General features: G+C 40.1%; 1 protein-coding gene across 4 annotated transcripts in view; it reads right to left on the minus strand.

Annotated features, from left to right (window-relative positions):
* The window catches only part of ptprub (protein tyrosine phosphatase receptor type Ub), a 187,840-nt gene that overhangs the window by 16,485 nt on the left and 156,112 nt on the right, over nt 1-15,243 (minus strand). For 2 of the 4 annotated variants that reach the window (XM_074682956.1, XM_074682954.1), the window contains 5 exons: nt 9,689-9,758; nt 9,514-9,590; nt 5,751-5,768; nt 2,924-2,960; nt 1,037-1,134 (listed from right to left, as the gene is read on the minus strand). In XM_074682956.1, the coding sequence (XP_074539057.1) occupies nt 1,037-1,134; nt 2,924-2,960; nt 5,751-5,768; nt 9,514-9,590; nt 9,689-9,758 (300 nt within the window). The remainder of the gene's footprint in view (nt 1-1,036; nt 1,135-2,923; nt 2,961-5,750; nt 5,769-9,513; nt 9,591-9,688; nt 9,759-15,243) is intronic. The other 2 variants (XM_074682957.1, XM_074682955.1) reach the window with 1 other exon arrangement.

The raw sequence follows: 15,243 nt of genomic DNA on the forward strand, positions 1-15,243 counted from the left end.
GGAACTAAGAAATCATAGTGGCATGTAATAAGTTGGAAATAAACAGAGGTTGAGCTGCGAATGCTGTGGAAAAGAACAAAAAACAACCTGTTCCTCTGCAGATACTTCATCTCAGAGGGCAAAGAAAAGAAAGGCACAATAATCACATAATGGAGGAAAGCATAATGAGCAGGAGGGCAGCAATCTTTTGCACCAACACCAGGCACAAAGGCGGCAATTTTTTATTTATTTAATGGAGGTGTTATTTGGATTCAGCTGCACAGACCAGTCCTTGTTTGTTGACTGTTCCCAGAATTGTTAGGATGGAGAACTAAATTGATGTAGGAGAACTGCTGCTGCAGAAAATCATCATTTCAACCAGCCTCACAGGTAATGTGTTTCTTTTGCCTTGACTGAAAAGGATGGAGTGCCCAGTGCCAAACATACACTATGGATGATAATGTTAGTAAGAAAATAACAGAACTGCAGTGCAGCCATTAAACCTGTGTAGTCATGCAGCATATATATGAAGTTAGCAGCAATAGCTGTGAGGATTAGAAGACGTTTTTATGTTCCTCAGGTACTTTATGGTACATTTCATTGACTCTATTATCGTTACAGCCATGATATACTGCTCATTTCTATGAAACACACTATAGTATAGGTTCATGATGCTTTCAAAAACACACAAATAAAAGGTAACAAATGTAATGATCCAGTAAATTGCATGTGCTCAATGAAGAGTCACAGACTCTCTACGCTAACGTACTCCACTTGCTGAACTGCTATTGTTAGTAAACAGATAAGACAGGGAGAAATATTCATATGCTTTCTGAACTTTTCTCTAAATGTTAAGGCACCTGGCTCAAAAAGCATCTTGTGGTATGTGAATCCACATAAATGCAGGGCATGTACACTGCTGTCAGGCTGTTCAGCAAAGCTATGCAAGATCTGTACCTATCAAAAATACGACAGCCTCTCCTACAGCCTCTCAAACCTTCTCCTATAGATTTGTGAGTTTAAGGTGTTGGTGTTTTTGCCTATACACAGCACTTACCCTGCCAACCTCCACCAGCTTAGTGATCATTACGATGCTGAAACAATTTTCCTGCCACACCATTCTCCAGAAGTCATACAGAGTCTCCTGCTTGGGTCCTGGTAGGAAGGAGGAAAGAGAGGAAGACCACAGCATCAAAGCCTGTGCTCTCAATCAGAGAGTCCCCGCTGTTGTGAAATCTTGTATTAATGTGGCGTAAGTGTCCTTCCTCAGACGACAAGGTACTGATCTCTAAAGATTGTGCCGTTATTGAGGATTCCAGGCAGAAGGGAAGGGGGGCGACAGGTGACAAAACAAACAGCAGTGGCTGATGATGAAAGCCCGGAGGACCATCAGTCACTCATTGTCATCTGAGAAGGAGACGTTCAGGAGGCGAGATACAACTTTAAAACAAGGTTCACGTAGGAGAGAAATGCTCAGACAGACAAAAACCCTGCTGACGTCTTTTTATTCTCTCCTACACATTTCGTTTCTCTGTCTCTCTCACAGGGGCTGGTGCAAGATAAGCAGAAGAGCAGACCTTGAGTGACTTTGTGACAGGAGCTCCCTTGATACTGACAATCCTTGGGGTGGAAAAAAGACAGTAGTCTGGAATTTTGCACACACATACATATAAGTGCCAAGTAGGATCTTGCAACTCAGATTTTAAGAAGACAAATTTAGGTTTTTGTAGTGTTTGGTTATTAAATGAGAAGTTTAAAGGCAAACATCTGTTGAGTGAAAAAGTCAGCTCTGCTTTTATCAGCTTTTCCTTTTCCAATCAAGAAAACCGAAAGAGCTTTATTAACCTGGCACTGATCGATCGATTGGTCGGTCGGTGCAGATTTTCTTAATTTTGGGGGATCAGCAATCGGCCCATCCTTGCATATGAAACTGATCTTATACCTCCAGGAAGGTCTGACAGCCAGCCATTGTAGCTTATTGCTCTGAGACCTAAAAATTAGGACACTTTATTGGTTGTTTAAGTTAAAACAGATTTTATTGTTTCACAGTTATAGTTCAATGATTTTCAATAAAGTAAGTTTGAAACATTGAAAATATATGCTGTTAGTTATAAAAAAAGGATAAAATAATAAAAATCAGTATCAGCCCAAATCAGTATCCGCAGGATCAGTGAGCAGTGATCGGCCAGAAAATTGTGATTGATGCACCTGTAGTCAAAACCCCATAACAACAATAATTAATCTAAATAGTGTGAGCGACATGAGGGGTAATGCTATTCTCTGATCCAGGTCTATTTCAACTCTGCCTGCTGACACTGTGGCATACACACGTTATCGGTTACTTTAATACTGGATGCTGTCTTCCAATCTGAACAATAGTAACACAGGTGGTGAGCTCACCTTTGAGTTGCTGATTGCTACAAAGTAACTTAAACTATAAGGTTGAGATGGAGACCTGAATCAAGACAAAAGTCTGGCAGATGTCATGTTCATGTTGACTGCCGTTTCCCCCAGTTTTATGCAAACTTTAACAACATGGCAACCATGATTTGATTGGTAACTGAGAGGTTTAGTAAATGTTAGCTGTCCTCCTAGAAAGCAGAGGAAATGGTTGTCGTTGAAGTAGTACCAACATTAGAGAGACTTCTTAAAGCTGTAAACATAAATGACCACCATAGCAATCTTTACTGTTCCTTCACTGCAACGTGCTTTCTGGTTCACCTTTCACCTTACAATAATTAACTCACTGACATCACTCAGACAGCTGTCACAGGTTCGTAGACCTGAAACCACCTTTGGACTGGCCTGAATGATGCTATTGGAAAAGCGGCCCAGTATGAATGGGCTCATTGGTTTGATCATCATCCATTTCTCACCCCTTTGCAAACAATGCTCATCATCCTGCACACACACAAACACACACACAGCCTTGTGAGATACTCACCCTGAGTGGCGATGAAGTGGTTGGATCGATGGTAGCCCTGAAAGAGAGAAGAGGGAGGACATGCTGAGTAAGCCATCTGCGGCAGCTTTACAGTGAGGTGTCTCTCTGTCTCACCCTTCCTCTCCTTCTCTTTCATCTCTGCATGCTGACCCACCCCCTGCAAGTATTGCGCCAATTTCTAGCATCAAATTCTAACCTAGTGCTGACTCCAGACCACCTCTTCCCCCCAGAGACTCAGTGAGCGTTTGGAGCAGTCGAGGCGACACGTGGTAAATGCATTATCTTTACAAACTGCTGATAAATCTCTGAAAATGTGATTGCAAGCCCATCTGTGAGGCTCGCTGAGTAATCAATGACTGAATCCATGAGAACTTTAACAGAGTGCTGTCCAATCAAAACAGATCAGTTCTTATTAATGATGCAATAAGTGCCACAAAGTGCCCTTTAAGAAGTATTTCTAAGCCACAGATTTTCTACATATTTCCAGAATGTTTAAATATACTTATTCTTCATTTTTATACATAGATTTGCAAAGAAAGGAAGCCCAAAGGGATATATCTGTTGGATGAATAAGTTCACCCTGGATCTACTCCTGAATTGTAGTTCAAATTTTTAGAGAAAAGCGCTTGAAGCCTTCCATAGATTTATTGGTAGGAAAAAAAATCTATGACATCTAATTAAAACATATGGACTCTCTGTGTCATACTATTGGAAGACATTCCAATAAATCTATTTTAATTTCAGTTGCAACATTTTAACTCGTGGAAAAGTATGCAAACTTGGAAAGGCTCTGCAACCAGGATGATTGATTCATACACCGAATCCACATTGCTCTGAAAATAGCCTTCAACCCACCTGCCAATCCTCTCATATTAAGTACATGGAGGAAGATGTTTTACATTTGTATGTACACTTAAGTGATCTGCGCTCAAGGCAAACTCTGATATCTATGGCACAGCATTCTTGGATCCCTCGTATCAAAGCAAGTGACAGCCCTTGATACAGATGAGTGATGTTTTCACACAGTGAGTATGAGGTGAATATGAATGAATGATGAGGTGTCACCTCAACAGCCTTAAAAGGAATTTAACAGGACAACGAGGACCTGGGGGACTTAAGAGCATGAACACTTTAGAGACAAAACTGTTTCAAAGAAGTACTGGAAATAAGTGCTGTCACGTAAAGGAGACACCTGCCACAAAGACGTGTCACTTTGGAAGTCTTTTGTTTAAAAGGTGCAGCTGGATGAGAAGTTGATCCAATAACAACCTCACATGACTCTTTAGGATGAAAAAGCTAGGTCCAAAGTTAATCCAAAGTTAATCCAAAAAAGAACTGGACCCAGATAAAGTTCTTAAAGATGTTTCACCTCTTACCCAAAGTCTTTTAAAATGACCAGTGGATGGAGATGGGTAAATAAACCCCTTGACTGGTGCAGTTTCCATTATAGGTGAGTCTTTGAGCCAGTCATTTCCTAGGCCATGGAGCTATAGACCACTCCTTATCAGGGTGAAAAAATAAATGTAAACACCTCAATCAGAGCAGACTGGTTTTTTATTAATATTAACACTAATGTAAACACATATTCACAATGTTTCCAGACAAGTTTTGCCTATTCAAGTAAATGGAGGGAGCCAGACATCTTTTTCTTTTACAGCTTTGAAAGAATAATAACAAGAATATGGTCAAACAAAGGGTAGAATCTAAGAAGCACATTAAGGAGCAAAGTCGTGATGCAATGCCGCTATTTAGAAATTAGTTTATATATTTGTGAACAGGTAGAAAGAAACAGCCTATTCTGATGATAGCTTTGGCACATTTGGTCCAAAACTGTTCTGTGCACAGTGAAATTATATTATATAATCATAGTTATATACCGTCTTATTTGGCATCCATATAAACAGAGGAGCTGGAGTCAATGTAATGATTTTAATATCATTCAGAAAAAAAACTTCATTTGGAAGTAGTTACTGTGTTACCCTCTGCTGTAGACAAGTTATGGGGGCAATCTCAGTCACTCATAGTGTGACTGGGGGTTTGGGCTGTGTTAAGATAACAGGGGGTCTAAGACCTTAATTTTAGGGAATGGTCTTTAAGTTTAACAAAGATGGCATCCTTCACACCTCTTTCAAACCTTGCTAATGACTATAATTCAACCTCTACTGTCATCAGTAAACCTATGACCCACTGTCCATTAGCTCCATCAGAGATTCAGAGCTGAGGAAGCCTGTCAGAGGTGAATCATCATTTGCTTTTAGATCAGGAACCACATCACCACGACCTGACTGAAACTTTTCACAGACATATCTAATAAACCCCAACATGCACCTATTCCTATCAGACCATTTTGACAGCATCGTCCTTGTTTATAACATTTCTTATCTTATTGCAAACATGCCGGATGTGTTGACTCTGATGATGGGTTACAAAATGCACACGAACAAAAACAGGGACATGTTTGAAATGGAGATGGATGAGCAGTGCTGTGAGGCCTGCTATCCACAATTCCTCTGGCTTCGGCCAAACACCATCAGCACTATCAATGCCACCACTCCTCCACTTAAGATTGGTCACCATAGCAACAAAACTTCCTGAGTCTCGGCCACTTATGAGAACTAACGGAGACAGCAGGGTGTTCTACCCGCAGAGGACACATTTCCCAGAGTTAGAGTAAATGATTAGTTGGAAAGAAATGTTTCACTTCCTTTTTTGGAAACACGCTGACCTTTGAGCATTTGTGGATAGAGGTTACTGGAAAAAGAAGAGAGGGGGGAAAGAGCAACAACAGAGCGATGGCAGGCAGAAGAAGGAGCAGTGAAGTACTTACTTCCCTGTTTATCCGAATCTACAGGGTCCACGGTCGAGGTAGAGGGGAGGTGGGATAGAAAAAGAAGACATATAGGCTAGTTAATGAAAGAAGCTTTTTGGTGAGTAGGAGTTATGGTTAAAGACAAGTGGAAGAAGTGTGTGTGTGAGCATGTACATTTTTAGTTCAGCATGACCAGGGTTTATGTCATTGATTCATTTTGAGGGTAAAATATGAACTGAGGTTATCATTTTTGTTCATTTATGCTCCTTAACCATATTTTTACTTCTGTCAAATTTGATCTGGATAAAGAGAATTAATTATTCTCACGCAGTCAGTCAGTTTTGGAGATTTATGGCTGCTCTGGGAGCTCTATGCCCATCCATGGAGTATTTGGAGGGCCAGAGCCTAAGGTGGGGGGAGCACACCTCCCCTCTTTTTCATGTACATAAATAAAAAGACAAGGCAGAGTGAGCAGCAGTAAAGACCCCAGAATAGTGCAGGTATCAGTGACACTGGTAAAATCAGACACCGCTTAAATGTAGGCGCTTGTAAAGCAGTTTTGCAGGGGGAGAAGCAAGAGTAAGAAGGCTAGATTAAACAGAAATGCATATTTTGCTATTTGCCAACTGGATATGTAGATATAATCAGCTAAACTATCAGCTGATGGGAGCTGGCGCCAAGAGAAGCTGATGAAATTTAGGCCAAGCTTGACTTGAGTGGTAAACCTGAAATAACAGGGCACTCATTTTTCTTCTCTATTTTAAAAACTCCAAAAGAGATTTTCTTTAAATGCAAAGCAAAAAGCAGGAATCCTGTTGTTTTGTTTTCACCATGAATTATGTGTTGCCAATCAGAACAAGGGCCTCTTTTATTTCTGTTATTTTGTTTTATAAAGTTTCTCATTGTGTCAGATTCTAACAGTACACAAGGAAAATTTATAGAAATGGGATTTAATTAAGAACTGGACGACTGTAACTAGTACAAGCTACTTTCCAACATGTAAGGGTTCGATCTATGTGGTCAACCTGGTCTCTTAATCTGAAATACTATATATTCAATACTCTTAATCAGTTAAGAATTATTATTTCTGTATTTCCTCATACGGATCACAGTGAAAAGTAACAGCACAAAACCTCTGAATTCTTTCTTTTTGCCAGCAGCTGTTTGTTTTTTAACAGCATGCAGTCTGCAACTCATCGGTGAGCCGTTTGTTTGGATATTTATGTTGTTTGTGTTGTGCTCAAAGCAGCAAATGTAGCCCAAAGCTGATATTCTCAACAGACCTGCTGAGCACACTTTCTAAACTCAAAACCCGGAGGATTTTCATCCCCCTGTGACTGTTATTATCTTTAACCAAAAGTAACCAAATAACAATTTGGGGGAAAAAAAGCCCACTGGATTATTGTCTGATGGGTGGAATTAAAATTGAATTAATGCTTTACAAATAAAATCTGTTTTGTAAGTTTACAAAATTAAATGATGTTTATTGAATTTATAAGAAACACTGATTTAATCACATTCTTTATGGCTTGGTGAAAAGTTGGTCAATTTTTTGTGGTTTATCACCTCTCGCAAGTTTGATTTTTTATGCATTTGTTATTGCCATCCCTTTTGCCCCTCACAGGTAATCTTTAATATGTAGAAAATTAAACTAAAAACCAAACAAACAAAAAAAAATTAACCAAAACGAGAGGTTTTAAAAACATCATAATAAAACTTATTCATTGAACAGCACTAAAAAGTCCTTTACAGATAAACTGAAATTGTTAACAACAACAAAGTCAAAGTCAAAACCAATTAAAAGAAAAAACTTGCAATATCAAAACAATCTTGGTCAAAACACAGAGTTTTCAACTTCACACCGTCCAGCTCTGACTCAAAAAGTTTTGTCTTTCCTGCTGAGACCTGTAAACCGATTTCTGTGCTGAACCATTGGAGTTCTCCTCCAACCATTTCTTGATAATATTCAGAAACCATGACTGACTCAGCAACTCGAGAAAATTAAACAAAATCCATTATTCATTGATCCACAACTGCGTAGGTTGAGATTAATCAGATTTGACTGAAATTAACCTGGCAACAAAAATCTACCAACTGCTACCGATTAAATGTGAAGTTCGTGCCTTTATCTTTTAACAACCGAGCCAAGCCAGCTTTCTAACCTTTGAAAAACTGATGTGAAACTTGTTGTTTTGTGTGTTTACTAGGGTATATTTAACCTTTAAATGACAGTATAAAAGTGTCTGCCTAGTTTTGAGTGTGTGCTCGTGTGTATTTCATGTGTGGCCATTCTGAACCTTTTACCCACACACACTCTTTAAAAATGCACATGAAGTTAATAAACTATAGCCACATACCAGATTGCTCCACACTTGCAACACATCCATGAAGCTTAAATTAATGCAAGGTGTGAACCTCAGGAGGTAACACACAGAAAGAAGCAGAGAAAGTGACAGGAGAAACAGAGATCTTGCACTTTCTCACCTCCCCGTTCAGAAACCCAATAATGTCTCAAGGGAGAAGAAACTTTTCCATTTAACTCCTGGTGACATAATCACAAGCTGTCGAAAATGTGCTCTCCTGTAGCTGTGTAGTTGCTGTTCAGCCTGCCGGGTTGCCCTTCTTGGGAGCAAAAACAGTGACACTGACACCGCAGGGTCTGCTTAGTGGTGTTTTCTCTCTAATGCTGGCACCTCTGCGCCCTCAACGCTAATGGAGACCCTCACAATAACTACACTTCTGACAGAAGGCCAGGTTTTTATTGCCCTCTCATTCAAATGAACTCTCTAAAAGCATCTCACCACCGGTCATTCTCCACAGAGAGATAAAAGAGAGGAAAAATGCTCTGAAGTGTCAAGCATTTTGATGACACTATTAAGACCAAGGACAGAAGCCATCCTAAAATTCATACATCTGCTAATTTTCTCTCACCAAAAAATCTGCTATTTTCAAACACAGTTATCATAAAATTTGGTGAAAGACAGCATCTGTCTGCCTCTCGTGAGACTCAAACAGAAGCAGAGACCGAGTGCCATTTTACTCGAAGAAGAGGCGAGTAAAATAAATCTCATGGACTAACAAATATCACCAGGCTTCTCTTGACATAACACCTAAAACAAATCTGACAACTGTGAGAGCAAATTCACACAAGGACCAAAAAGCAAGTCAAATCCTTTCTTTCTAAAATATCTGTGCCCATGTCTTTTATAAACTCCCTTAGCGCTGTCTAGGCTAACACTTCTGCTCTCTGACGAAACACAGCCTCCTCTTACTTTTCATGAATGGGAACATGTATGAATGAGACCGTGTGAGACACATTGGAAACATGTATTTCATGTGATCAGTGAGAATGTTACTGCTGAGCTGCATGTGCTGCTGACATTTAAGGTGAACACTGGAAGGGATCATCTCCTCCCAGCCCATCCACAGATTGAATAACATCAATCACTTCTGTAATTTTGAGGGATTAGTGACATCTTACAGAAAGGGGTTATCTCCTCTGAAAGAATTAAATGCACTTATTGCACTCTGTTTTAATAAAAGTGATAGCTGAGTCAGTCTGGGTCAGGGATTCAGTGCAGCAATTCACAACCATGGCATCCGGCCAAACACAAACAGAAAGGGTGTTTGATTGGATGAAAGCTTTCAGGTGAAAGTGGGCCAGCAGACTGGTGAGCTTACAGAAATGACAGAGATGGACTGCGGCTTTGCACGGAGTGAGAGATAGAGTCTCTGTTTGTATCCCATGACAACTGAGGCATAAAAATGGGATTAGACTTACGTCAATGTAGTTAGCGTTAATGTAGTCCGAGTTGGGGTCTCCCAGGAGGGGGTGGAGCTTGACTCTGTGGCGGTCGTCTGAGGCACAAAGCACAAAAGAGGAAGAGATGATGAAATACAAAGTTTAAGGACATTTTCTGTTTTAATGATGGCAGAAATAGGATACAGCGACTTACATCCCAACAAGGTGTCATTCCTTCCTTTAGTTTTGTCCTTCTTTGTGCAGTCCCAACCATCAAAGAAACTCTGCAGAGGGAAAGAGACATGTGTTAGAAATTTAAGGACAGAGAGACCTGTCCAACACTTAACATTATTTTTGTGTGTAGTCATAAATAGCTTTTAGAGTTAGTTTGTCTTGAGTTTAAAGGTAGAGTCTGCAGGATTTTTCTTAAAAATACGTCAACTTTTCCAAGAATAATCCTGCTCAATTGTCACTTCTACGCCTCTACACGTGTGTCAGTGTCTGTGTCTGGTTTAAACCCCCCTCTCAGCCTGTATGTTGATGTTTTGGTTGCGTAAGTATGTTTCTAGGTGGAGACCCAATCACAGCACACCCAGTGAGCAAGTGACTTTGCGTGTTGAATAGCGAGTGAAAGAAGCTATCCTGAGCGATAGTGGATGTAGCACGGACGGGAAAAACACAACCAAAGTGAAACCAAACGCCAAACGGATAAAGCTTTTTACTAAACAAAGGTGAAGCTTGGCTCGACTTTCACTCGCTTTCAGGCACTTGGAGCGCAGCTCAGGACGAGGAGTGACACCAGCTGGGTTTCTACTGAGCAGGTGTGCGTCAAATGTGTCAAAGGAGTAACAATCATTATTTATCACTTTCAGATTATGACTGGTTATGTTCAAATTTATGTCCCAATCAGTCATTTCAGTGGGTCAAATATTTCAAAAAACAAACAACAAAAGTAGATCCTGTGAATTAGCACAATTTAACCACTGGAACTTAACACAACATTTCTGTCCACTTGTTAGCACAGTAGCTCTGTGAACACGTTTTGTTGTGTTTGCTTTTGTTATTTATGATTCTAGTTAGATATATTAACACTGCAGCCTGCCCATAACTGTACAAGAAAGCTACGTGGCTTCACTAGATCATAACTTTTTTTTTTTGCCTTCGCATAGATTATCAACTTGTGAGGATGCTAAATTTTTTTTGAGACAATTTGCTTTAACCTCCATTCTTTTCAGCATGATAAAACCATCAAGTTAAGCTTCTCTTTCTGTATCACAAAGAGTCACCTCCAACATGTAAAGTCAGATAGGGACAGAATTTAAACATGCTTTAAAAAGTAATTAGTTTTAGCTATCCATTACTTTTCCCCAAAAAAGTAATATAATTACTTAGGTAAGTAATTACTATTTAATTCCATTAGGGAACGTACATTTTGTGTTACTTTTGAGCAGGTTTTTGTTCTGGGTACATACATAATTGTCACATGTATGTTCTTGCCTTTTACATCTATAATACTGAAGTATACTTCCACCCTGAAAACACCACTTTTAACCTGATAGACTGCTCCGGACTCGGGCATATTAAATTTGCAGTTCCTGTTCTGCATCTGGCTGAGCAAGCCAGGTCGGATAGACCCACCAACAATCCAGATTTAGGAGGGAATCGTTTGCTTTTTAACCCTGTCTCCTGCTCTACTCCCGACATGTAGTTTCTTCCCATTACCGCCTTATTTACAAGTATGGTTCTGTTATCTCCAATATTTTTTCAAGTCAAAACAAGTTGTCTACTTTTGCCGTACATTCAAACCTCAAAAAGCACCCACCCTCTAGATGGTTTGATCCAAAGATGCTGCACTGGAGATCCTCTCTGACTGCAGGTTATACAGATGCACACAGGTTGCTGTGATATTTGTTGATGAACAGTTTACTTTATCATCAGCTTTTTGTTAAAATCTTGTCAACATGACTGTACTTAACCATACTTATGTGACTCCTCGCTTTTCCCCACGTTTTATTTGTAGCTCCTCTCTTGTGCCTTCCGAGCGAGCCAGGTTGGATACATAGTAGCACCCATCATTTCACTGTTGGTAACGGTAATGGTGTTATAACTGATTAGATTCATCTTGTCTTCTTAGAAATCTTAAGTGTTTTAGCGTTCTTTTTAAAGACAAAAAGGTATTTTTTACCTTGACATGTTTCGACAATAATCGGTTTAGAAAGCAACAAATACAAAAGATGGATAAAAGAATCAATAGAGATCAGGAAACGGGGCACGGACACCATTAACAGAGATGAAGGAGCCTTCCAACTCTCGCACACCTGGGACACACTTCTCCAGAGGCCATCAGGCAACGGGGGGCGTAGCTGGCAGGACAGACCACGTGATCAATCTGTCCCGTCAGCTACTACCGGAAACAGCTGACAAAAAGACACCACACAGCTGTCTGGATGACAGCTTCTGAAGAAGACGGCAGCGTGCACGTCGAAACATGTTAAGGTAAAAAATACCTTTTTGTCTTTAAAAAGAACACTAAAACACTTATGGTGTTATAACGTTTGAGATAGTCATTAGATTACCTGTTAACGGCATTAATAACTCTGTTATTCCCAACTCTTGTTATTACTAACTTGGCAGGGCAGCTGAGCATGGAAATCTGGCTACACCAAACACCAAAAGCCAAAAATAAGAACCATGCTTTCCACAAAGCAAGCCTAACTCAGAGATCCTTGTTTAAAACTGCGACATTATCTTACTAAAATGTTTTCTTAGTGAGAATGAAAACACACACTGTTGGTGGCCTCAAACATAATATTTAATTTGCAGCAGGGTGGGTTGGAATGTATAAAACAGTGGGCTAACCATCAACAGATGGTAACTGTTGTGTTACTCATTTAATGTTTTCAGTATACTTATCACTGTATGTGGTGATGCCTGCTAATTGAAGCAAAGGCAGAGAAATCGTCTACCACCTGCCTGGTGTGTGTCTGCTTAGCTGTATCATAACACATCACACTCAGTGAAACATCTTCTCATTCCCTTCATATACTTGTCTGCATGAATTTGCACTCTCACGCTTACTCTCAGATGCGTCATAAGCTACTTTAAGATGTCCGCTGTAGGGCCAAATTAAGCCTGCAAACAGCCCTTTCAGATACATTAACACACACGGGCACACACATACACATCCACATCCACACCAGTCTACTTCCTGTGGTTTCCAGCCACAAGGGGAATCTGGTGAAACTCTGCTCAAGTCTGCATGCTGAGCAGGGGATTACAACGCAGTTCTCCCCACAGAGAGCCAAGAACCAGCCAAATCCTGCATCAGGATTACACCCTCCTCCACATCTTTCCCTCCTCTTTCTATGCACTTTCCCTCCCGGGGTCTGATTCTCCCTCTAAAACCCTCGTTCTCTTTATCTCAATCTGGCTCTTTTTATTACTTCTCCTCCTGACCACCTCTTCTTTCTTGATCTCCCTCTCTTACGGTTTTGATACTGGTTTTCTGAGCTCTCTTCATTTCTTTGCTCCCACCACTCCCATGCAAAGCCCTCTAAGGAGGAGAGGAGCAGAAAGAGGGGGAGGACACCTTCAGAGAGTGGCAGAGTGTATTGAAGAGGAGGGAAGGAAATCAACACAGGTTTGTGAAAAATCAATTAGGAAAGCATATTGGCAGGGAACAGCAGGGAGGGTTGGTGAAGAGAATCAGGTAAAATTAGCAAAATGAGATCACGGAATAATGTCACAGTCCTAAACTGTTGGTGCTACACTGTTTCAGGCACTGTTTCATTTTTAAGATAATTTTATCAACATCCCACCGGATTTTGATTTTTTCTCCTACAAGCCTAGGCTAGATGTACTTAATATTGGTTCTGCTTTTTCTAATTTTACTTCAGTTTTTTTAATGCCAAAATATGATGAGAAAATGAGATTAAAGTCCCATCACATTCAGTGAAAATCTAATTAAAGATTTCAAGTACATTCTCATTGAACTTCGATAAACTGCTAACAAAATGTAGCGAGGTAACTTTTAATCACAGGAATTTAAAAGTTCTTTGCTGTAACTAAACTTCAGTGTAACCACAGCCTCAAGGAGCAAAGTGGTACACTAAGTTTGAGTCCTCCAGTAAATCTCTGCAGTTGTTTTCTGGAACATTTCCACAGTGGGAATATGACTGCAGTGACAGCAGCTGCCACACATACAAGCCCCTTTACAACTCGCTGTAAATTCTTGATCAGTTTTACACAACATGGGTATTCTTCAGGGAAATAAAAACCTATACCTGCCAGGGGAGTGTAATATGATACTGCTCATCATTTTCCTTTATAATGGAGAGAGACACTCCATCAGAGGACATACTCCAGCACAGAGAGTAAAAAAAAAGTAAAATAACAAAGAGGTGTGTATTGATTTTTTCAGTTGAGTGTGTTTTGCCCGTGAGGGACAGTTTAATGAGTCTACAAGCAGAGTTCCAGAGGGGAAAAGCATGAACCAGAGACAAAAGATGTTTTCTCTTTTTCATGAATACTGCAGCCCATGGTGACCGGGAAGGGCTCCTCCCCAGGGTGTGAACACAAGTATCAGCAGCAATTGTTTCACTGAAGAAGGTATCCAGAGACCTGGGCCCTTCATTGTGCGACCTGAAATGTACAACTAGAAAGAGCAGCCACTGAACAACAACAGGAGGAGGATAAGAACCATTCTGCAAACCAAAGAAAACCCTCCATACTTAGGGTTCAGGACTAAAACACTGGGGTACACTGATACAAAACTTTGAAAAGGTTCAACTCAAACAGCACTCTCTGTTCAAGTCAATTTGTCTGTCAGTTTTTGATAAAGCTGTACAATGGCTTGGCCAATCTTGGACATGATGGGCTACCATCTGACAATGTCAAAACAAAAACCTCTGGGAGCAACAGACATTTTTTGAGGTTCCTGGTGCAGCCAGTAGTTAGTTAGAAGAGACTTTCTTTGCTTTCAATAGTTTATCATTCCATCATAATATTGAAAAACAAGAATGCAGTTGGAGATAAGAAATGAGTTGATGTTCATGACAATTTTGTGAGCTGCACATATGTACAGAAGAGAGAAGGGTGAAGAAGAAGAAGAAAGGAGATAGGGAAATGGGAGGATGAAGGAGGGGGAGAGAAAGAGGGGTTAGAGAGGAAAGGGAAGGGAAGGAAGGAAGAAGAAAAAAGAGAGAGGAGAAAGAAGGGGAATAAAAAAAGAAAATAAGAAAAGAGGAAGAGGAGAAGGAAGGAAGGAAGGAAGGAAGGAAGGAAATGGGATAATAGGAAAGTCCTCAGGAATTCTTTTGTATTTGCTTCTTTAAAATTTGCTGCTGTTCTTTTTTTTTTTTTTTTTTTCCTTTCAGTTCTTTTTTGGATTATTAATTATTCATTGGTTGTTGATATTGTGTTTGACTTTTTGATTTGCTCTGGTGTGAATGCACATATAAGCTAAGTAGCTTCAGTTTAAACCTTTTCGGTCAACATGGTTTTCAGTGGTGTCGCTTTGGTTGGTATACTTTTAAATATGATCAAAATAAACTAATAAACTAACTACAGGGAAACGTAGATGGAAGTAAGCAAAATATGTAACTGCCCGTCCAAGGTTTTTGGATTCACCTATAAGACCAACTGCTGAAAAAGCACAACAGCCCAGCCCTCCCCAAGGTTAAGAGAAAGCCATGTGTCAAGGTCTGATGGTTACCTTCGAGAATTATAGCTTTCCATTGCACCCTATACTGCACAGGAGGGTAAATACTA

Source organism: Halichoeres trimaculatus, unplaced genomic scaffold, assembly GCF_033239565.1.
Source record: "Halichoeres trimaculatus isolate MK-OKI-2021-1 unplaced genomic scaffold, fHalTri1.1 fHalTri1_scaffold_12, whole genome shotgun sequence".
Taxonomy (NCBI): Eukaryota; Metazoa; Chordata; class Actinopteri; order Labriformes; family Labridae; genus Halichoeres; species Halichoeres trimaculatus.